Source organism: Coffea arabica, chromosome 9c (assembly GCF_036785885.1).
Source record: "Coffea arabica cultivar ET-39 chromosome 9c, Coffea Arabica ET-39 HiFi, whole genome shotgun sequence".
Classification (NCBI taxonomy): Eukaryota; Viridiplantae; Streptophyta; class Magnoliopsida; order Gentianales; family Rubiaceae; genus Coffea; species Coffea arabica.
Genome location: NC_092326.1, coordinates 193678 through 219559, shown reverse-complemented (window position 1 = coordinate 219559; position 25882 = coordinate 193678). Strand labels below are relative to the sequence as shown.

Sequence of the window (25882 nt, the reverse complement as noted above, 5' to 3'; positions counted from 1 at the left end):
ATTGCTAGGCAATCAGACATTCCACAAGCACCACGATACATCATCCTTGCCTACCTGCCTATCCCAGCACAGAGAACAACAGATCCACATCTGCTGCTAGACTCTTCTATATCTACAACCTCATCATCACACAATCACCCTTCAACAGATGAATGCACATCATCCTCGGCCAAACCAGACGACATTATAAAGCATTTTGAATCGTCATTAGATGCAGAAGAAACTCACTTGCACCAGCTTGAAAAACGCCAGATAATGCAGCCTGCTGATACTACAGCCAAGCGACAAAAAAATAAGTAACATATCACCAATGCAGTAAACAAACACAAGGATAACCCAGGTTTTGCTCTAGAAACACTTATATAAACAAAATCTCTTTTGCATGCTACTTCGGCCAGTTATCTAAATATTACTTTTAAAGCCGATCAAATGCTATTAAGAAGCATAACTTCGTAACTTTATGTCCTTCCTCAATGACTCGTCTTCTACTTCCAACCATGAGTTTCTCTCACTGTTTTGTATCAGCTATTTTCATATCAAGAGACAACTACTATCATTAGTTTTATGAAACGTATGACAGATCTTTTATCTTTTGCTCCTCTTATATCGCATTTATTCATGCTTTCTTATATCCTTTCTAAGATTCACACTTTAGCAATCAAATATGCTTGCTAACTGACTTGCATCCTACTGCAAGCTATTAACACCCTTCGTGACTATACACATTATTGTTTAACACTCCTTTCATCGCCGTTAAATGCTCAATTAAAAAAATAAACTAATTTTAGATTATTCTATAATATATATACTAATATACCATTAATTTTTTAACCAAGAAATCATTTTACAAGACAAAACAAAATTGACCAAAAAACATACATCCCAACGAATTACACCATTAATACAAAACAAAATAGTACAACTCTTCTTCATCATCACACCTAAACTTTCTTCCCACCAAATACAAATCAATACATAACTAAAACCATAAACAAACAAAAACCACTTTATATACACTCTTCACCAACAACATTTTAACCTACAAAAAATAAACATAAACACTAGAATCATCACAATCCATCAATTTGGTCCATCCCCTGCGAGTCCCTCATACCAGCTTCTCAACTCATCAGCCTCACGAATGGCAACATCATACATAATAATAGTTCTCCTTTCTGTAGCCAAAGAAAGACCTAAAAAAAAAATTCTATCAAACACAAGATAAGAACAATAATTCTATTATTGAGCAAACAATTTGAAAAATCTATTACCATGAAAATGGCTAATTTTAGGCCTGCAAATCAGTACAATAGGATGCTCATGTGCGATCTGCGCAAGATGTGCTCCATCCGTATCAACAAATTCTTCCCAAATCGCAAATACCACTGGCATCATTCTATTAAAAAATATTATCAAAAACCAACACATAACATATTCAAATATTATTAAAAAAAAATTCATACTCTTCATTCATCAACAAAAACTCCTGAACTCGCATATATCTGCTTCCGAAAAGAAAAACATGCAATGGAAACACCTTGATCACGACACCAAGAATGGCTACAAAAAAACAATAACCTTTAATAAATAAATATAAATTTAGCTCGCAAATGATTACATATAAATCAACAAAAAGGAAAATTATAGATCATACTAATTATAGCATCACGAGAATGCCTCAGTGACTGCAGATGTCCGAACCGAGTAAAATTATAAAGATTATCAGTTGGCAATTGAACTAAACCATGAACCCGCTCGATTAAAGTATGTTGTGTCAGTGTTACTTCAAACGAAACGGAACCAAGCATTATTGAATCATCCATTAACCGACGAACAATCCCATTTCCAATATAATACGTTGAAAACAGTTGCAAAATCTCATCCAGGACATTCAGATCAGCAAAATATGCAATAGCTTGAACTCGATCACCCTACCAAAAAAATTAACTCATAAACAAAATTACAACACATGAAAAGAATAACAAAAAATAAAAAATTTAATCGTTACCAATTGATCAGCAAAAACATATCGTTGATAATGCCGACCCATATTAACACTACCACGAACAAAACTTTTCTCAATAAGAACAACCCGAACAACCCAGCTCTGAACGCCAACATTCAACTGACTAACAGAGATTATATTTTCCTCCATAACAATGAACCACAAAACAAAACCAAAAAAACCAAAACAAAAATTGACTTCAAAATCAAAAAGTACACCTCTACAAACAAACTACTTTCCCTTTACACTCCCAAAAGCTCCAAATCAAACGCACATACTTATAACACTCAAAATATTACTACAAAACACAAATGCTCACATGCTATCCCCATGCAAACATGCTACAACTGACACCTATAAACATACAAGTGTCGTAAACTAAAAACACTTGGCAACCATGCAAATATCACAGCCACCGTCAGTTGACACATCATACATTCCAAATCACTGGATATCTACAAAAATAGCTGGCATTTAATTCAATCTCCCCAATAAACGTTACAATAACTATTACTGAATAACATTTTTCCTATAACACCTAAGCCCCGCCATACCATTCCATCAATATCACCACATATTACTCTCCTTGTAAATAACACCAAAATCATACATACCAAACACAAGTCTGGGCAGTGCCACGCCATTGCGTGGCACACCAAAACTAGTCATATTTATACGCATGCAACGTCAACTTGAAATAACTTTAGGGTATGTTTGGTTCCCCATAGAATTGGGGTTTAGAATTGGAATTGGGGCTCCAATTCCAATTCTGTTGTTTGGATTCTGCTTCACTTGAAGAATTAGAATTCAATTTAAATTCTATGGGGGTCCAATTCCATGAATTGAATTCTTTACTGGACCAAAAGAATTCTAATTCCAATTCCACAACTAAACTCTAAGAAATGGATATACACGCGGATCTAACATGGGTAAAAAATTAAAAGTGGGTCAAATATACAAGCATCCCTCTCTCCTATTCTAATTCACCATTTTTTCTCACCCGCAAGTGCTCCTGCTCTCCACCATCGCTTCTACCTCCGCCCTAACATTTTGCCGCTTCCACCATCGTTTCCCCCATCGCTCTTCGTTTCTGCCATCCCTCTTCCCTTCGCCTCTCCTGCCACGCATCCACCCGTCACCTTGCCAATCACAAGACTAATCTGAGTGCTCTCTCCTTACCCCCACCTAATTTTCTCGAATTGGGTTCTTCAGTCTTGAAGGTAATATCTCCTAAGAATTTGCACTGAAATTTGACATTTTCTTACAAAACACTGCCTAACCCTTGAGTGCCAGATATTAATTCTAGTAATGGTTCTTCACTTTGGTTTTACAGCCCAGCAATGGCTCAGAACCTACAGTTGGAAAGACCCTTGTTAAGGACGGAGGTCTATTTTTTTTATAGAAACTTGGTACTGGATTGGTGTATGAGCAGCATGTTCAATCTTCTTTTTATTGAAATATTGACATTTTTAAAGCGTAAGCCCTACGTACAACCTTGTTATCATGCAATTTTTGTTCCTAATATACTATATAGTAAAGAAGTCCATGTCTTAATTTTGTGGTGTCAACTTAATGTCAGCTCTAGGAGATAATAAAGCTGTTATTCTTGAGGATGATGAGCAAAACAAGGATAGACGGCAAGTTGCATCACATCCTGGAGGTTTGTGGTCATTCAACTCCAGCTTTTTGCATATGCAACTCAAAGATAAATACTCTGTATCCCTTGATAAAATAAGTTCAGACTTTAGACAAGGTTTGAAACGTGATATATACATTTTCCCAAAATTCAATATAAAGTTTAGTACTCAATTAGCGCTTAAATTTAATGGATTCTAAAAGTACAAAAGGAGGAAGAAATAAAGAATCTAAAATGCACAAAAGGAGGGGGAAAATGGAGAAAGAAAGAATCTACCGACAGAAAGAAAATGGAGTAAAGAAAATTGAGGTTATTGACATTCAACAAGGGAACTTATTTCATCCTAAAGCTGCATTCCGGTGATTTAATTACTACTTCTGCTGAAGTCTTTAGTAGTGGATGCAATTTTAGTCAAGTTAATGAACTTGTATTTGTCACAGTTGATGGATTCAAATAAGCTGTGGTGTGATTGTTCTCAACAAGACCACAATTTCTTCTTTGCATACTCACCACATGCACATGATTACTTTTGGGCATAACTTTTAACAACAATCAACTAACATATAAAAGGGAATTAGTCAATTGATTATGGAATTAAGTTGATTGCTGACACATTTTCCTTTTCTATGATAAAGTTTAAAATCATTACTCTCTAACTTATGTTAACAATATGGTGGTTTAATATGATGGCCACAGTCAATTGCTTAAAAGTTTCAGATTTTTATTCTTGTTCACACATATCTAGTATGGCTAAATCTAAATCCTCATTTCTAAGTAATTTTATGTGGTAAACAGAAAGGTTTAACAATATAGATGGGCTAAAATATCTTTGACTCAAGTTGATCGTTGACTCAACTAAGCAAAGAATTAACTCTGTTCTATGTATCCTAGCTGTGAGATCTACAACTTCAGCAAATTGAATCTGGTCAACTTAAAGCACCTTAGCACTTTCTACCGTGATTGTAGGACTAACATGTTTTGTTTAAGAATAGCCTCCAAAAGCTTGGCCGTTAGTCGAACCAGTTTATCTGCTCTTAATGTAGTTTTTCAAGCAGGGATCAACAATTACATGCTTTAATTTTCTTTTAACAAAAAAGAAAGATTTTAATCTTTGAGCCATAAGTGATTTAATCACATGTTAGTGCATTACTAATTCAATTAGTGACCTCTGGTTTTAGTTTTTTGATGCCACAACATAGTTATTATATTAAGAAAAGAGCCCTTATGATAAATATCACCTAACACATATATTTTGACACAATATGTCTTAATTGTAGGTGCACCACTAACTTTATTAAGTACACTACAAGTGAGTAATATTATAAACTAGAAATTGATGATGATCAGTCAATAAGTCTATAACATGAATCTTATTGTTAGTCACTGTTTACTTACTATCTATGATAACTATCCTATTGTGTTTAAATTGATCTATAGCTAAAGCTAAGTTGTGCTGAAACTAGTTAGAATGATTATGGACCTCTAATATAATTTCAAGTGGACACAACAATAACCTGCTTATTTCTATACTATTAGTCTTTTCTTGTGTGGCTTGAAAATCATCTTATACATGTAATTATCACTAATTACTAGTTTATAAACTGATCAACTTGTCAACATAAACCCTGATCTTGTTAATACATCTATATTCCACCCAACCTACCATGTATATACACATACTAATAATTATTACTTTCTCTTACATTTATACATTTTTTCTAATTAATCTTATATTTCTAAAAATTTAACACTTGAAATACATCTTAGCGAGTAACCATAGAGCACCCATTAAACAGATTGAACTTTAATTAATTTGGCAGTGTAAAATTGCAGGAGTTACCACCTTTTTTTCAGTTAACAATTGAAGTTTCCATGTGTTGAGAATTTTTATCCAGTTTGAGAAGATTTCTTTAGAGAAGTATCTATTTACACATCCATTCACTATGCATTAGACACAATGAAAACTTGCCATATTTTCAGAGTTAATATTATGTGCCAGAGCAATTGTAAAGCTAAAGGCCAATCTTATCCATCTAGTCAAAGTCACTAAGTCAATTAAAAATATTCTTTTGGTGTGATTAGGTGTATAACTGGGTCGGGTCTTATCTAAATCCAATCCAAACCCAATATATTTGGATAGGGTGTGGATTTAATTTATCAAATCTAGACCCTACCCAGACCCAGACCTTAGAAAAAGTCGTGGGTATGGGTAGGGTCTGGTTTTTTAGAATTCAGATCTAAATCCAAACCCATATCAAAGCTTATCCAAACCCATATATAGGAGTGTGCAACGAATTTGAATTCGGTAATTCAGAAGTTTGAATTCCAAATTTTTGGAAATTTTGGAATAGGAATTATAGACCGATTTCGATTTCAATTCCAAATTCAGTTCGAAATTCGGTAAATTCCGAATTCATCGAATTCGGAAACCTTTTTTCCCTTTTTTTTTTGGTTAGATGTATTGTTATATAATATAAATTTTATATTACACATATTATAAAAAATGTTATTATATATATAAATATATATTATAAAATGAAATTAAAATAAAAAATATTATTATAATAATTATTATATATTTTTATAAAATGAAATTGAAATAAAAAATATTATTATATATAAATAAATGTATATTAATATATATATTATAAAACAAAATTGAAATTGAAAATTTTGATTTCGATTTCCGATTTCGAATTATGAATTCGAAATCAGAAATTCCGACATCAGTGCCAAATTCCAAATTACTGATTTCGAAAATTTTGAATTCGTCAATAAATCGAAATTTTTCGATTTTGCACACTCCTACCCATATATATTTAATTAAATAATATATATTAGAAAATTTATAAAATAATATAATATTTTATGGCTATTGGGTCGAATACAGTAAGATTTTATGGCATCAGAATCTGCATTAAGTATTGGTGGTTGGGTGATTGATAAGACACGTGCAAAATTGCTTTTAAATATGGTTGAAACATTAGTGACTACTGATGATTGGATTAAATCAAAGAAAAAATGAGTAAGTGTTTATAAATCTTCTTATTCTATTATTTATTTGTCATCGGTCCTTAATCAAATGATCTCATTCACTATTTTAGTACTGGATTGCGAGACATCTGTCAACATTGAGGTTTGAATAAGAAAAAGAGGTACAAATTTACATTTTTTTAATAAGACTAAATATTTATATATGTTATGGTTGATTTCTTTTTTAAAAACTAATCCTAGTTGTCATTGTAAGGAAAAAAAGGTAAAAGCAAACAAATGAAATATTGATGTGGATGCAGTTAAATCTTTAAAAATATATAGAAGTAGTCAATAATAATTCTTTCTTTAAATTCAAAATATTGTTTCAATTTGTTGAATGGTAATTTTATTATTTGAAAACAAAAATTGGATGGTATTTGAATTATTTATAAACTCTATATATTTTTAATACATTTTTACTTTAGTATTTTCAAAAAATACCCATGGATATTCATTGGATACCAAATCCATAAGGGTCTCGATATGGACTTACTTTTTCAAATTCAAAAGGGTCTGGATTTGGGTCTGAATCTAACTAAATTAAATGGGTCTGGATCTGGATCAAAGGAATCCAACCCAGACCCTACCCATTGACATGCCTAGGTGCGACCAAACTCATTAGACTGTTCTGTATTAGACACTCCCTCAAATTCATTGGGTTAGGGCATTATCCTAGGTTGATCTGTGAAATCACATAGGAAGTATAATCTTTAATTGCTTCCAAGTTTTAAATATAACTCAAATTTCCACTACTTCAAGTGCACAGGTTGTACACGAGTATAGGAAATATTCAATTGTCAATTATTAGTGTGATTCGAACTCCTCTATTATTTAGACGATCATAAATAAAGCAGCTAAATCTATGTTACAATCATGCAATAAAAGTAGTTAAACTAACAATAAAGGCCTTCGTATTGTTATGGAATTCTTAACTATTCTTACAAGCAAAAATTACCTTTTAAATGAGTTTATTTGCCTTGACTAGTTATGGAAATTCCTAATGTACGTGATATGCACTTCACCAGTGTACAAAACATATCTATAACTATCCTAACCTACATTTCGTGATTATCTTCATTAGAATCTATGAAATAACTTAGTTAAAACCATAAAGGTGTTTCCCTTCTTTCATGAGAATACTCTCTAAATTTAATACTTTCATGATCTAATGTTAAATCATAATTTTCATTGGTGAAATAATACCTTTAGGTAATCACGATTAATGATCAATTAATCATGCTTGTAATAGTAAAAGTGTTAAATAACTTGCTTAAGAAACAAGCTCAAATAATCATGGAAACCTCACATAACAATAAATAGATAGTTCATCCATCCCTAGGTATACAAACTAACGAAGCATAAATGAAATACAAACAACTACCAAACTTGTATTTTCACTAAACGTGAGAATAAATATAAAAAATAAAGTGGTAGGAGAGAAGTCACCCTTGTCACATAAGTTTCTAAGCTCTCCTTCTTCATCCTCTTCATCTACATTTAGTTACAATGCAAGATAGATAAACTGCACTAATCTACACTACACTAATGAACTAAGGAAATCTAGTGAAAAATTACATTTTTGTGGTAGTTCCTCTAGCTTCCAAAATTGTGAAAATGAGTCTTGAAGGCTCCCAATTACAAAAGAATCAAACTCCAAGCAACTTGTTAAAGTTGAGGTAATTTGTTTCTTGAAATTGCTAAAAGTTGATTCTACAATCCTTTATGATTTCTTGGATAGTTCCCATCGGAATTTGATCAGAATGTGAATAAGCCCTAAGTTGCCCTATAACTTGTACAATCTAAATATGAAAACAAGGGTGAAGAATATGGGTGGTGTTCGCATTTTGGTCCATGTTTTGTCCTTCTCTGCAGGTTTGCACTTTTTTGATTCATCTTGAAAATTGCCCTGTTTTTGTTTCAACTTGAGCTACAAATTTCTCAATGATGGGAGCTGAACTAGTTTTTGTACAAAGCATAAAGTTGTAGCTTAAATTACCTTTCCAATGCATTAAGAACCAAGCCATTTGGGGCAGTCTAGGCTAAGGAATGATAGAAACAACCCTGACTAGTCAACAGCCATTTTCAAATCTTGTAGCAAATATATATGACTGTGTTTTAGCTTTTTGACCCTTGAAATTTATGAACTGGACTTTGATGTCTCTTAAGAAATATAGCCCTTTGTCTTGGTTTTGAAATATTTCAAGAATCACCTCAATCCAATATTTGTAACTCAAATTATAGCTCAAGTACCAAAATATGTTCGGGCAACCAAACCTTTTCTTCTTTACTTCATAATTGCATTTCACCCTTTGAATATTATGCACTTTATGTCACTTGAAATTATTTCAAATCATTAAGAACCATCCAAATATCTTTTCATTTTACTCCATGACGAGCGCGGGGTATACATATAACAATAAACCTATTCAAAAATCAAATTTGATATTTATAAATTTTAAATATCCCACACGTGATTTTTTGCAAGTATACGAGTCTTTTATTGAGCATAGGGGTATTAAGTGTCGATCCTACGAGGAAGATTGTCAATTACCATTAGTTTTAAAACTTCTTTATTATTTAGACTATCACAAGTACAAGAAATTAAGTCTACACTAGAAAAGTTAAAAAAATACAATAGAAATCTCCTAGATATATAGAATTCCTTACTGCTCTTACAAATAACATTATCGGTTAAGTGAATACTATTATCTTGACTAATTATGACATAATTTTCTAATGTATGTGAAACCTACTCTCATAGTGAATCAACTATACTTGTAGCTAAGTCATACCTGCTCTCGTGGTTATGTATTTAACTACAAGTTCATTCCTTCTATAAAATTACATGAAACAAGTCACTAAAGCCACAAATGTGCCCCTCTACTTTCGTGAGTATACTCCCTAAGTTTATCACTTCTTTGAACTAGTGTTGAATTTCAATTTTCATTGCAAACTTAACACCTTAAGATTATCATAATTAATGGTCGGTTAATCATGATTAAAAAAACAAAAGTGATAAATAACTTGTTCAAAATAATATCATCAAATAACCAAATAAACATCACTAACAAGATATAGAAAGTTCATCCATAACTCTAGACATAAATTTTAACTAAACATGAAGAACAAGATCTAAACTTGTATTATAACTAAACATGAAATCAAATACAAAAGATAAAGTGATAGGAGAGAAGTCACCCTTGTCACCTGAGCTCTAAGTCTCCATCTTTGCTCTTCAAATTTTCATCCAAATCTAACTACAAATACAAGAAGGATAAACTACTTTAACTATACTATGCTACCCTAACTAATGAACTAAGGAAACTCTAGTGAAACCTACATTTTTGTGGAGTTTTTCTAGCCTTCCAAAGTTGTGAAAATATTCTCCCAAGCCTCTATTTATAAAGATTTCAAACTCAAGGTCAGTTGTTTCTCCAAACATATATGCAACTTCATTTTCTCCAAACAATGTAAATAACCATTATGCAATCTGTGACAGCCTCACCTCCCCCTAAGGCGAACCAAAGGGTTCGGCGGACCGCCTGCCCAACTCTCGCCGGAACTCACTCACTCATTACAGTTCTCAATTAAATTACATCACTCACATCCAAGAACATAGGGTACAACCTCAATAATAACCGAGATAACATATATTACAAATCCCAAGTAGTGGTACAATTCCCCGAATAAAACAAAAGTTCTTAGTTCTCAAATAATTACAATTACAATATCAGTCTCAAATATTACATCTTCCAAGGTTCCACGACTTCCCATAACACAAGTGAATCGAATACAAATTCAAATTATATGGGAGATATTTCATCCAATCATACTAATAACTCATTACACGCACTTCCTTTACCTCGAGCCCTGTGGAGGGGAAAAATATATTTTGGGGTGAGCTAGAAGCTCAGCGAGTGTCCAATAAAATCTGAAATCAAATAAGCTTCACAATAGTGCATTTACATGATGTCATGAATCAGTGATTAAATGTATGTTTATTGCTCTTGTGAGTTAGTAAAATCACCATACTTAGACCCCAACTCTCAAACGGATCCAGTAACAGTCAAACAGTACAAGGGAGCCATTTGCTCCAAATAACCAGTGGTGGAGACGTTAGTTCCAAGCACAAGATTTTCCAAAAACTCATTGGAGCCAAATCATGTCATGATACACACACAAACACAAATGATATGCAATCGAGTAAGCAATGCAAGAAATAGTTCAAAAGTAAATTTGCATAGTTGTGGGATCACTTACCAACCACGGCTCATGAATCTCATCCATCATATACAGTTTCCTTGATCAAGTCCAAGCTCTTCATTCTACGAAGAATTAACCCAAACACAGAGCAATCAAATGACCTCAAACATTGGACAATATTTGCCCTTAATTTCCTTATTTTCCCATCCTACAATACATCACCAATAGCATCTCCATTCAATCATAATTACACGTACACATCATAGGCCATACAACACATCGAATTAGGTCACAATACCCCTTAAATCTTAACCAATTAAGTGCTCAATAACCAACCATAAGAAAGCCACAAATTTAAACCCTAAAATTGAAATTTCCGCACAAATTTGAAATTTTTCGTAAACAATCATAATTAACACACAAAAGCTCCATTTGACCCCATATCAAGATATCATTCCATGGCTAACCAACAATTATCATTTAAAATTAGAAAATTCACTAATAAATCAGAAATTTGTCAAACTCTACTTAAAATCATGAAATCATTCACAAAATAGCATATCTAATCTCTACAAACCACGAATTAACCATTATTAAAGCAAAGAGAGAACTTTCTTATCCAACTCATCTCAAAACTCAAGAAAGCTAGCAACTTAGATCTTTCCCTTCAAAATCACTCCATCAATAGCTTTAAACCTCCTTAATGAGCACTTGTATGGAATGGATTGCAAAATTAACGGTAAAATCTCAATATTGAGCAAGAAATTGAAGACTTTTTCTCTTCTTTTTCTCTCTATGAAGCTCAGCCAAGAAGGAGCAAGAATGGAAGATATTTCAGCCAAGAAACAAGATAAGAATGAAGGAAAACAGCCAGTCAAAGTTGGCTGGCGAAGCTGCTATGTCACAATCCGGTCGGATTCAAGGCAATGGCGAATTAAATTTTTTTTTCAAAACTCCCAACCAATCCGGCCAAGAACTGGCCGAATTTTCGGCCGGATTCTTACCGTTCACTATTCACCAGAAAGTTTGTCCTTTTCTTCTTCTTTTGGGTGTTACACAATCACTCAATTAAGTTCAAGTACTCATAATATCAAATAAACAAGAGCCAATTATACCGTCATTATAACAAGTTCAAGTCAATTTCTCATCCTTACCTAATTTCACAAGCAAGTAAGTCGTATAGTCAATAAAATGCTTCCTAAACCCATGATCATCTTTTTATTCAAACTCAAAAAGACATTTATTTATATAATATTGCTAAATATTACTCAAGTTGTAAAAGTGCCTTTTGACGTGAAAATCGATAATTTTAGATAAAGATTGTCGGTTATTCAACACTTCACATTCTCCTGTTGCCTTGCATACTCTTAATTCAAGTACCGTTTTACGTGAAAGTAAACATTTATAGATGAAAACTCCCAGTTACTAAGTACAAGAATCATTGGAGTAGAACAGTTTTTATTCTTTTTTTTCTTGTATTCCTTTATTTTAAATAAAGATAATAATATTCCGTCAAAAGAATAATCATGAGAAGAGTATTTCAATTATTGATCATATGTATCACTTAACTTATAAAATTAAGTAAAGAGAAGAAATTTCATTAAACTTGAAAAATGTAGGCATAATTTTCTCCACTTTACATGATATACTTTCCTATAAATGCACAAATTATAATCATATAATAGTCATTTTCAAGTCAAATAAGAAAAAAAAGTTTTTAAATCATATATATTTATCTCAAAAGTATAAGGAATTTGAGTTACTAATGGTATAGAACTTGTTGCCCTTTGAATAAAATCGAAAATTTGAAATATTTCTTCGGCAATTTTGCAAATTTGAACAAGATTTTAAAAAAATTTTAGCAAAATTTTGTTAGGCCCGAAAACAACCTAAGAGGAGGGATGAATTAGGTTGATTATAAAGCTAATCAAGTTATGGGTACTTTTTTGCTCAATATGAAATTTACCCTCTTTTTTAAATGATCACACAATGAATCAATTAATGAATGAACAAAATCACTTGAGAGAAGTAGAAGATATAAGTAATTTAATGATCACAAGATAACAATAAGTAAATAAGAAAAAAGGAATTGCAAACCAATTGACTATCAAGTTCCTCTTGAGCTTGAAGATCAATTCAAATAAGTTTTCAAATTAATGAAATACAACCAATCTTGTGTACAAAGGAAGGTTCATTTCCTCCTTACCCCAAACTCCACTCGGTCAAGTTAGGAAATTTTACTATCCCTCATGACAACCCTCACAGAGCTATACTATTGAAATATTCACTCACAAATGAAAAACATACAATGAACTTCATACCACTAAAACTACAAATCTTCCTTGGAGAGTGCTTTCTCATTAAAACTACTGTTTATCTTTTGTATTTTCAGTGTGCAAAAGTTATTTGAAGTTTCTGACCATGTTCTATTTATATGAGACCAAAAAAGTGCTTCAACGGATAGAAGGTAGCTGAAGAGTCAACTAGCAGTTGGGAGTATCGGATGTCCGGTACTACCGTTGCTTGCGTCCGATAGTAGAAAGAGAGTTTGAAAAATCATCTCAATTCTATTGGACGTCCGGTACTTCCGATGCTTGCATTTGATAGCAGACAGAGAGTTTGAAAGATCATCTCAATTCTATCGGACGTCCGGTGAAGATGTTCTACGTCCGATATGATCTGCACTGTCTATCAAACGTCCGATATTGTCTTTGTGAGCCTTCGACAGATTTCATATTTCTTTATCTTCTTTCAATTATTCTTTGAATCAAATTGCTTCAGAGTTGAAAAACTCTCTTATTGAAAAGATATTAGTATTATCCAATTATTTTGTAAACATCAAAAGACAAGGATCAAGATCATCATTCTTTCCTTTTTTGATGATGACAAAACAATGGATGATAAAGAAAAATGAACAAAAGCTCCCCCTTACTCATAGCATCCAAAACCATTAGGTACCAGCATATAATATCATCGAAAACTCCCTCTTACATATTGCATCCCTCAAAAAAATCTAAAACACCAAAATAATTATCAAAACAAATCATCATTAGATCAGCATTATTATTTTCTCCTCCTTTTTGTCATCATAAAAATCCAGAAATAGTCAACAATAGAAACAGCAGAAAGTCTAGTAATATCAACTAAAATCCACTAATCATTCAAAAAATATCAAAGAAAACTCAGTTCGGAGTATCATAAACATCAAAAGAAAATTACAAAAGAACATTGAAAATGCATCCTAATATGAAGTGCAAATGACCCTAGAGTGTCTAAAGTGTAATCACAAAATTTCAAAATATTTAAATTTCGAATCATTGTCACTTCTAATTTTAACAATATTCAAACCAAGCAGATTTTGAACTTTTGCAAATAGGGAAACGAAATTTTTTGAAAGTATCATCTTTGTGACCAAGAAAAATCACCCAAGTGTATCTAGAATAATCATCAATAATGACTAAATAATATCTCTTACCACCCAAACTAGCAATTTGTGTAGGACCAAACAAATTAAGATGTAAAAACTCCAATGGTCTTAAGGTAGAAACACATTTTTTGGGGTTAAAAGAGATTTTGATTTGTTTTTCAAATTGACAAGTATTACAGATTTTGTTTTTTTCAAACTTAATTTTTGACAAATCTCTAACAAAATCTTTTTTGAAAATTTCTTTTAACAAATACATATTGAAATGACAAAATCTTCTATGCCACAACCAAGGATATTCATTTGAAACTTTAAGACATTAAAAGTTAGAGGAAATAATATTTTCAAGAATCACGACATAAATGTCATTGAATCTTTTTTCTTTGAAAATGATGTTAAATTTTGAATCAATAACTAAGCACTCATACTTCTTGAATAAAACAAACAAATTTCTATCACATAATTGACTAATATTTAGCAAGTTATAATTCAAATTGTCAATCAAAAGAACATTATAAACAATAATCTCACCAATCTCACCAACATCTCCTACTCTAATTATTTTAGTTTTCATGTCATCTCCAAATGTCATTGTGCTACTAGATTTTAGCTTAAATTTGATGAATTGTGATGGATAACCGGTCATGTGTTTTGAATATTCATTGTCTATGAATCATTTTGATTTCTTAATGATGTTCACCAGATTCACCTATTCAAGAGTTCAAAAACTAATATTCGATACTTTTTCATTTTTGGGTATTTGAGAGCTAACATCATGTCTAACTATCCACATGCATTTCATGCCTCTTCTCATGTTCTTCCTCACATAGCAATTGCTTTTTATGTGACCTTTTTTAAAACAAAAATTACACATAACCAATGAGTTATTTGATAAATAGGTTTAATAAATCTTACTTGTCTTTTCTTACAAACAGTAAAATCATTTGCACCAGAATTTATCATCTTCTCATAAGTGCCAAGATGAAGATTTCTTCCATTTTCTTGAAAGCAGTTTTATTTCTTATATTGGAGAAACTTATTTAGATTATCCATTTTTCTTTTCAGATCACCTTGTTCCTCTTTGAACATTTCACAAAGTCTTGTTTTTCTGTCAAGCTTATTTTGTAAATCAATCTCATTCTTTTCAAGAAATCATTTTCAATTTTCAACTTCTTATTTTCTTGAAAAAGACGTGTATTATCCTGAAGAAGAAAATTAATTTTGTGTTTTAATCCCTTATTTCTAGCATAAGATTCTTTCAAACTATCATGCAATTTTTCAATGAAAGATTCAAGATCATCATCAGTTTTATTATCACTTTCAAATTGAGGGTTACAAGTTGTTACTTATTATCTCCAATAGTCATAAAAGTCAATTGAACAGATTTTTTTTCCACTTCAATTTCACCATCGGAGTTGCACTCATTCCATATGAATTGAAAGTTGTTGAATCTTGGTTTTCTTCCTTCTTTCTTCTTTTTCATTGGACACTCACTCATGTAGTATCCAAGTTAACCGCATTCATAGTATTTGTTATCTTACTTTTTGTTGGCCTCTACCTTTCCATTGTTGAATTGATTAGAATTCGGATTGCTAGGTTCTCCTTTTCTGAATCTCCTTTCGTTGAGAATTATCTTGAAATTTTTTGTGATGAGAGCTAGATCGTTGTCATCCACATCTTCATCATCCAATGAAACTGAGTCATCTTCATATTGAGATGCTTTTAGAGCAATATTCCTTTTTATTTTTGCATCTTTTTCTTCCTGTACCTTGGTCTTAAGTTTCAACTCATAAGATGTTAGAGAATTTGTAAGAGATTCAATAGGCATTGAATTCAAATCTTTTGCTTCTTCAATAGCAGTCACCTTACTCTCCCAATCTTTAGTCAAAGCATTCAAGATTTTTCTGTTTTTCTCTCTTAAAGTGTATTCCTTCTCTAGAACCTCTAAATTCTTAATAAGATCATTGAATCTATAAATATATTTTATCAATATCTTCATGAAGTTCCATCTTAAATGACCCATATTTAGTAACTAAGATAGATTTCTTTTGTTCTCTAACATTTTCATTACCTTCATGAATTTCTTTCAGTTTGTCCCCAATATCTTTAGCTGACTTACAGCCTTTGACCCTAATAGATTCATTTGAATCTAGAGCACACTATATAACACATTCATAGCTATTGCATTTAAGGTGAGATGAGCTCTATCATCTGCAGTCAATTCATTTCTTATTTTTGGTATTAGTCTATGAGTATTTTCATTTATTGTAGAAGTATCATATGAACCTTTATTGACAATAAATCACAATTTAATATCAATCAATTACAAGAAGATAATCATCATTTCCTTCCAATTTACATAGTTTGACCCATTAAATACTGGAGGTCTAGTGACAGATTGTCCTTAAAAAAATATGGCATTGTTGGTTGTCATCTTTACTCTTAAACTGCTTGAACTTAATCTCTAGGAAACCAAACTCTAATACCAATTGTTAGCCCCGAAAATAACTTAAGAGGGGGATGAATTAGATTGATTATAAAGCTAATCAAGTTAAGGGCATTTTTTTGTTCAATATGAAATTTACCCTCTTTTCTAAGTGATCACACAATAAATCAATCAATGAATGAACAAAATCACTTGAGAGAAGTAGAAGATATAAGCAATTTAAAGATCACAAGATAACAATAAGTAAATAAGAAGAAATGAATTGCAAACCAATTGACTACCAAGTTCCACTTGAGTTTGAAGATCAATTCAAACAAACTTCTTCAAGTTGATGAAATACAATCAATCTTATATACAAAGAAAAACTCACTTCCTCCTTGTCCCAAACTCCACTACGTCAAGTTAGGAAGTTTTACTATCTCTTAGGACAACCCTCACATAGCTACACTATTAAAGTATTCACTCACAAATAAAAAGTTTATAATGAACTTCACACTACTAAAACTACAAATCTTCTTTGGAGAGTGCTTTCTCACTAAAATTACATGATATAGGCATAATTTTCTCCTTGAAAAATGTAGGTAAGGAGTTTTGCCCATTTATAAGGGAAACTCTGTCAAAATTTTTTTTAAAATTTTGTCCAAAATTACAAAATTACCTCAAAATGTTTCAAATTTTTTCAAATTTTATCCAAAGGACAACAAATTCTATACCATTAGTGACTCAAATTTCTTCTACTTTTGAGATAAATATATGTGGTTTGAAAACTTTTTTTCTACTTTAATTTGGAAATGACTATTATGTGATTATAAATGTTGCATTTATAGGAAAGTATATCATGTAAAATGAAAAAAAATTATGTCTACATTTTTGCATAATTGATGAAGTTTCTTCTCTTTACTTTATTTTACATAGTTAACTGATAAATAGAGTCAATAATTGCAATACTCTTCTAATAATTATTCTTTTGAGGGAATGTTTATTATATTACTATGAAAAAAATAGAAGAAAAAATAAAAATTTCAAAAAAAAGAAAAAAAAAGAGAATAAAAGTGGTTCTACTCCAATGGTTCTTGTATTTAATACCTGGGAGTCTTCATCTATAAATATCAACTTTCGCTTAAAACGATACTAGAATTAAAAGTATGAAATTTTGAGTATGTGAAGTGTTGAGTAATCGGTAATTTTCATCTAAAAATGTCGATCGTCCCATCAAGAGGCACTTTTACAACTTAAGTATATACACATATTAATAATTACTACTTTCTCTTATATTTATAAACTTTTTCTAATTAATCTTATATTTCTAAAAATTTAACACTTGATAGCGAGTAACCATAGAGCACCTGTTAAACAGACTGAACTTTAATTAATTTGTCAGCGTAAAATTCCGGGAGTTACCACTTTTTTTCTGTTAACAATTGAAGTTTCCTTGTTTTGAGAATTTGTATCCAGTTTGAAAAGATTTCTTTAGAGAAGTATATATTTACACATTCATTCACTATGCATTAGACACAATGAAAACTTGCCATATTTTCAGAGTTAATATTAGGTGCCGGAGCAATTGTAAAGTTAAAGGCCAATCTTATCCATCTAGTCAAAGTCACTAAGTCAAACAAAAATATTCTTTTGATGTGACTAGGCGTGTCACTGGGTCGGGCCTTATCCAAATCTAATCCAGACTCAATATATTTGGTTAGAGTTTGGATTTAATTTCTCAAATCCAAACCCTACCCAGACCCAAACCTTAGAAAGAATCGTGGGTCTGGGTAGGGTCTGATTTTTTAGAATTCAGATCTAAATCCAAACCCATGTCAGACCTTATGCAAACCCATATATAGGAGTGTGCAACGAATTCGAATTCGATAATTCGGAAGTTTGAATTCGAAATTTTTTGAAATTTTGGAATAGGAATTATAGACCGATTTCGATTTCAATTCCAAATTCACCGAATCAAAAACCTTTTTTCCCTTTTTTCTTTTTTATTAGATGTATTGTTATATAACATAAATTTTATATTACACATATTATAAAAAATGTTATTATAATTATTATATATATTTATAAAATGAAATTGAAATAAAAAATATTATTATATATAAATAAATGTATATTAATATATATATTATAAAACGAAATTGAAATCAAAAATTTCGATTTCGATTTCCGATTTCGAATTCATTCCGACATCAGTGCCGAATTCCAAATTGCTGATTTCGAAAATTTCGAATTCAATTCGAATTCGGTCGATAAAACAAAATTTTTTGATTTTGCACACTCCTACCCATATATATTTATTTAAATAATATATACATTAGAAAATTTATAAAATAATATAATATTTTATGGCTATTGGATTAAATACAGTAAGATTTTATGGCATCCGAATCTGCATTTAGTATTGGTGGTTGGGTGATTGATAAGACTCGTGCCAAATTGCTTTTAAATGCGATTGAAACATTAGTGACTACTGATGATTGGATTGAATCAAAGAAAAAATGAGTAAGTATTTATAAATCTTCTTATTCTATTATTTATTTGTCATCGATCCTTAATCAAATGATCTCATTCACTATTTTAGTGCTGGATTGCGAAACATCTCTCAACATTGAGGTTTAAACAAGAAAAAGAGGTACAAAATTATATTTTTTTAATAAGACTAAATATTTATATATGTTATGGTTGTTTTCTTTTTTAAAAACTAATCCTAATTGTCACTGTAATTGGTACAAACTTTTTCAAGAAAAGGAAAAAAGGTAAAAGCAAACAAATGAAATATTGATGTGGATGCAGTTAAATCTTTAAAAATATATAGAAGTAGTCAATAATAATTCTTTTTTTGAATTTAAAATATTGCATTCAATTTGTTGAATGTTAATTTTATTATTTGAAAACAAAAATTGGATGGTATTTGTATTATTTATGAACTCTATATATTTTTAATACATTTTTACTTTAATATTTTCAGAAAATACCCATGGATATTCATTGATAAGGGTCTAGATATGAACTTACTTTTTCAAACCCAAAAGAGTCTACATTTGGGTCTGGATCTAACTAAATTAAATGGGTCTGGATCTGGATCAAAGAGATCTAACTCAGACCCTACCCATTGACATGCCTAAGTGCGACCAAACTCATTAGACTGTTCTGTATTAGACACTCCCGCAAATTCATTGGGTTAGGGCATTATCCTAGGTTGATCTGTGAAATCACATAGGAAGTATAATCTTTAATTGCTTCCAAGTTTTAAATATAACTCAAATTTCCACTACTTCAAGTGCACAGGTTGTACACGAGTATAGGAAATATTCAATTGTCAATTATTAGTGTGATTCGAACTCCTCTATTATTTAGACGATCATAAATAAAGCAGCTAAATCTATGTTACAATCATGCAATAAAAGTAGTTAAACTAACAATAAAGGCCTTCGTATTGTTATGGAATTCTTAACTATTCTTACAAGCAAAAATTACCTTTTAAATGAGTTTATTTGCCTTGACTAGTTATGGAAATTCCTAATGTACGTGATATGCACTTCACCAGTGTACAAAACATATCTATAACTATCCTAACCTACATTTCGTGATTATCCTCATTAGAATCTATGAAATAACTTAGTTAAAACCATAAAGGTGTTTCCCTTCTTTCATGAGAATACTCCCTAAATTTAACACTTTCATGATCTAATGTTAAATCATAATTTTCATTGGTGAAATAATACCTTTAGGTAATCACGATTAATGATCAATTAATCATGCTTGTAATAGTAAAAGTGTTAAATAACTTGCTTAAGAAACAAGCTCAAATAATTATGGAAACCTCACATAACAATAAATAGATAGTTCATCTATCCCTAGGTATACAAACTAACGAAGCATAAATGAAACACAAACAACTACCAAACTTGTATTTTCACTAAACGCGAGAATAAATATAAAAAATAAAGTGGTAGGAGAGAAGTCACCCTTGTCACATAAGTTTCTAAGCACTTCTTGTTCATCCTCTTCATCTACAATTAGTTACAATGCAAGATGGATAAACTGCACTAATCTACACTACACTAATGAACTAAGGAAATCTAGTGAAAAATTACATTTTTGTGGTAGTTCCTCTAGCTTCCAAAATTGTGAAAATGAGTCTTGAAGGCTCCCAATTACAAAAGAATCAAACTCCAAGCAACTTGTTAAAGTTGAGGTAATTTGTTTCTTGAAATTGCTAAAAGTTGATCTACAATCCTTTATGATTTCTTGGATAGTTCCCATCGGAATTTGATCAGAATGTGAACAAGCTCTAAGTTGCCCTACAACTTGCACAGTCGAAATATGAAAACTAGGGTGAAGAATATGGGTGGTGTTCGCATTTTGGTCCATGTTTTGTCCTTCTTTGCAGGTTTGCACTTTTTTTATTCATCTTGAAAATTACCCTGTTTTTGTTTCAACTTGAGCTACAAATTTCTCAATGATGGGAGCTGAACTAGTTTTTGTACAAAGCATAAAGTTGTAGCTTAAATTACCTTTCCAATGCATTAAGAACCAAGCCATTTGGTGCAATCTAGGCTAAGAAATGACAGAAACAACCCTGACTAGTCAACAGCCATTTTCAAATCTTGTAGCAAAAATATATGACTGTGTTTTACCTTTTTGACCCTTGAAATTTATGAATTGGACTTTGATGTCTCTTGAGAAATATAGCCCTTTGTCTTGGTTTTGAAATATTTCAAGAATCACCTCAATCCAATATTTGTAACTCAAATACCAAAATATGTTCGGGCAACCAAACCTTTTCTTCTTTACTTCATAATCGCATTTCACCCTTCAAAATTTTTGGAAAGTTGCAAAATTTCTGTAGAAAAACTTCAGAAATTGAAAACGCGGATCGAATACACGACCTGAAGTCGCGTATTCCATTCTGCAGCTACAACATAGAATACGCAAGTAACAGAAATACGCAACTTGAAGTCGCGTATTCCATCACCTCGCGCATTGTCTTATGCAACTATAACACAGAAAATGCGACCATAAGCAAAATACAACTTCATGTCACGTTTTCCTGAAGTCGCATATTACTTCCTGGTTTAAAGATGGAAATGCGAGTTCATTTCTTCACTTCTTCTTTTCTTGCTTCACCTCAAGTTTTCTTACACACAATTCACAAATTCTTATTTTTACACCATTTTCTTGCATGAAATCATCCAACAAATATCATTTGACCTTCATAGAGCCATTTTAACCGATTAGAATTCAAGAGAAACATCTTAAAAATTGGCTTAAGGCCGGGGTTCTTAATTTCTAAATCCATCAATTGGAGGTCAAATGGGGTGATTTTCATAGGATTTTTTTGCATCATTTGCATCACCAAACACCACTCTACCAAATTGAGATAAATTTCTTGAACTTATTTTGGTATTTTAATATTCACCATTTGCAAATCTTTTGAAGTTAATGATACACTTTGAATGGTGAATTTGTGATGTTAGTTGTTGATGTATAGAAGTTCTATTATGCTTATTTAACATTTTTAAGCATGTTCAGATGATCAAGTATAGGAATATGATGATCTATGCAATGTTTTACATTTTGCGTATTTCTATTTTATGATCAATGTCGTTATTGCTCTTGGAATGTTATTAAGCATAATTGGATGGTTTAATTTGCTAAAATGTGACTTGTTTATGATGTTTACATGTACACATTCATTATACGATGACATTTTAGATGATTTGGTTGCTTAATCTTCATATAGAGCATGATTGGATGATTAATTTTGAATATATAAAGAATTTAGCAATTTTAGTGACATTTTAGGAGTAAAATTGAATATGTGCATAATGTATGTTCTTAGATTGAGTTTTGCTCATAATTTCGTTATTATATGGTGATGTTATGATTACCTAGAGAAGGAAATATGTTTATACTTCTTATTCTAGATAAAAAGAGAGATAATGCTTAAAGAATTTGGGAAATGTTGTGTGATGATGTAAGAGATTTTGGTAAAGAGTTATTTGCAAAATATTCTTCATGCCTTTGTCACTTTTTGCATCCTTGACCCTTACCTAGTTTATTTGTTATTTTGCATTTTAGGTTATATTGCTAATAGATTCAAATGGAACTCGTGAAGTTTTGAAAAAACACGGACAATGGATTGTGAAGTTTCAATGTTACACACTTCGATCGCAACATAGGGGAGTATTACTTTTTTTATCTTGATTTCCCTTTTTACACGTTGAGGACAATGTATATGTTAAGTGTAGGGGAACTACGGAGAATTGAGATTATATATGTTGGTTGTGATTGACATGTGATTGAAATGATTTGGACTTGTCTTGGAAATATTTCTTGTGCTTTAATTTGTTCAAAAATTGAGTTTATTGGTAGGGAGTTTTGCCCATTTATAAGGGGAAATTCTGCCAAAATTTTTTCAAAATCTTGTCCAAAATTATAAAATTGCCCCAAAATATTTCAAATTTTTTCAAGTTTTATCCAAAGGACAACAAATTCCATACCATTAGTAACTTAAATTTCTTCTACTTTTGAGATAAATATATGTGATTTGAAAACTTCTTTTGTCATTTAATTTGGAAATGACTATTATGTGATTATAAATATTGCATTTATAAGAAAGTATATCGTGTAAAATGGAAAAAACTATGCATGCATTTTTGCATATTTGATGAAGTTTTTTCTCTTTACTGTATTTTACATAGTTAAGTGATAAATATAGTCAATAATTGCAATACTTTTCTAATGATTATTCTTTTGAGGGAATGTTTATTATCTTATTTTACAAAAATAGAAAAAAATAAAAAAAATGGAAAAAAAAAGAATAAAAGTGGTTCTACTCCAATGATTCTTGTACTTAGTAATCGGGAGTTTTTATCTACAAATGTCAACTTTCACGTAAAATGATATTAGAATTAAAAGTATGAAATGCAATTTGAGTATGTGAAGTATTGAGTAACCGGTGATTTTCATCTAAAAATGTCCATCTTCACATCAAGAGGCACTTTCACAACTTAAGTATATATTTAGTTATGTTATATGAATAAAATCCCTCGTTGAATTTGAGAAGAAGATAATCATGGGCTTAGCTAACATTTTCATTGACCATATGAGTTACTTGCTTGAAAAATTGGGTAAGGGTGATAAATTGATTTGAACTTGTTATAATTGTGGTATAATTTGCTCTCCTTTACTTGATATTATGAGTACTTGGACTTAATTGAATGATTGCATAATGGTTATTTACCTTGTTTTGAGGAAATGAAGTTGAATGGTGCATATATGTTTATTTTCAAAATTTTGGATCATTGTTAGTTTGTATTTCTTATTGCTCGAGGACAAGCAATGATTTAAGTATGGGGGAGTTTGATAAGTGTATATTTTACGTGTTTTTAGTATATTTTATTAGTTAGTTTTGGTATGTTTTAGTCACTTTTATAACTAATTAACTAGGATTTTAGTGAAAAAAATGCATTTTGTGGTTAAAGTGGTAAAAATTGCATTTCTATGGATTTTAATAGTGTAAACTTCATGTTTTTGTAGGTTTAAAGATTCAATCATCAAATGGAGTGATTTAAGAAAATAATTGGATGACTGATGATGGTATGAAATGATAAAAAGAGAATATGAAGTGCAAAAGAGGAAATGCAATCAAGAAGGAAAGGAAGAAAAGTTGCACAGTTTTGACACCTTGTGATATTTCGGCTATATCTTGAGTTACAAGCATCGGATTAAGGTGATTATTATACCATTTTGAAGTTCAGAGATAGATCTACATTTGGTATGAGACATCAAAATCCAGTTCAGTTGTCTTACTTGTCAAAAAGTCGAAATACAGAAGTGCGTGTGCATGGTTGAAAGTTGAGACAGAGTTCTGACCATTCAAGGGTATTTTGGTCATTTCTCAGTCCACAGAGATCCAAATTGGATGATTCTTAAAGTATTGGAAATCTAACTCAAAGGGATACAATTTTCATGCTTTACACAAGAGTTAGTTCGGCCTTCATCATTGAAAAAATAGCAGCTACATTAGTGCCAAAATGCCCAGAAGTGAAAACGCGAGCTGTCAATACGCGAGCTGAAGTCGCGTATTCTCTTCTGTTTTCTGCAACTTGCTCATCAACTTGCCCTGCTTTCACACAACTTTTCCAACTCAATTTCAACTATCAATTTCGGTTGTATCTGATCAAGAAAAGTGTGGAAAGTTAGAAAGACAACTCATGGGAGTTTCAAGAGTCAAAAATGATAACTAGAAACAATTCATTTGGTTCTTGAATCCTGTATAAATAGAGGCCTTTGGAGAACATTTTAAACAACTTTGGAAGGCCAAAGAAACTCTACTAAAAATGTAGTCTTCACTAGAATTTCCTTAGTTCATTAGTTAGAGTAGTATAGTATAGTTAGTGTAGTTTTTCCTTCTTATATTTGTAGTTAGATTTGGATGAAAATTGAGGAGCAAAGATGGAGAGTTTGAAACTCATGTGACAAGGGTGACTTCTCTCCTATCACTTTCTCTTTTGTATTTAAGTTCATGTTTAACAATAATACGAGTTTGGATCTTGTTCTTATGTTTAGTTAAAGTTTATGCCTAGAGTATGGATGAATTTTCTATATCTTGTTAGTGATGTTTACTTGGTTATTTGATGATATTGTTTTGAGCAAGTTATTTATCACTTTTACTTATCTAATCAGATTAACCGGCCATTAATTGTGATAATCTGAAGGTGTTAAGTTTGCAATGAAAATTGAGATTTAGCATTAGTTCAAGGAAGTGATAAACTTAGGGAGTATACTCACGAGAGTAAATGTGCACCTATGTAGCTTTAGTGACTTGTTTCATGTAATTTCATAAAAGAAATGAGCTTGTAGTTAATTTCATGACCACGAGAGTAGGTATGACTTAGCTACAAGTATAGTTGATTCACTACGAGAGTAAGTTTCACATACATTAGGAAATTACGTCATAACTAGCCAAGATAATAGTATTCACTTAATCAGTAATGTCATTTGCAAAAGTAGTAAGGAATTTCATACCTCTAGGAGTATTCTATTGTATTTTTGTTACTTTAATAGTGTAAATTTAATTTCTTACACTTGTGATAGTCTAAATAATAAAGGAGTTTGAAAATCATT

The 25882-nt window shown here is 31.2% G+C and overlaps 1 protein-coding gene and 1 long non-coding RNA gene across 3 annotated transcripts; one reads left to right on the top strand and one right to left on the bottom strand.

Moving 5' to 3' along the window:
* Nucleotides 1-862: 862 nt before the first annotated feature.
* Nucleotides 863-2283, bottom strand: LOC113708465 (replication protein A 70 kDa DNA-binding subunit B-like). Its single transcript, XM_027230920.2, has 5 exons — nucleotides 2009-2283; nucleotides 1655-1931; nucleotides 1464-1560; nucleotides 1272-1396; nucleotides 863-1193 (listed from the first exon to the last, which is right to left on the bottom strand). The coding sequence occupies exons 1-5, from the start codon at nucleotides 2153-2155 to the stop codon at nucleotides 1081-1083; spliced, it is 759 nt and encodes a 252-aa protein (XP_027086721.2). The 5' UTR covers nucleotides 2156-2283; the 3' UTR covers nucleotides 863-1080.
* A 687-nt stretch (nucleotides 2284-2970) lies between these two features.
* Nucleotides 2971-25323, top strand: LOC140014028 (uncharacterized). Of its 2 annotated transcripts, none has more exons than XR_011820887.1 (4): nucleotides 2971-3225; nucleotides 3339-3481; nucleotides 3585-3665; nucleotides 22832-25323. It is a non-coding gene; the product is annotated as an uncharacterized lncRNA (long non-coding RNA). The 2 variants fall into 2 exon arrangements; XR_011820888.1 differs by lacking the exon at nucleotides 22832-25323 and adding an exon at nucleotides 4082-4244.
* Nucleotides 25324-25882: the final 559 nt, after the last annotated feature.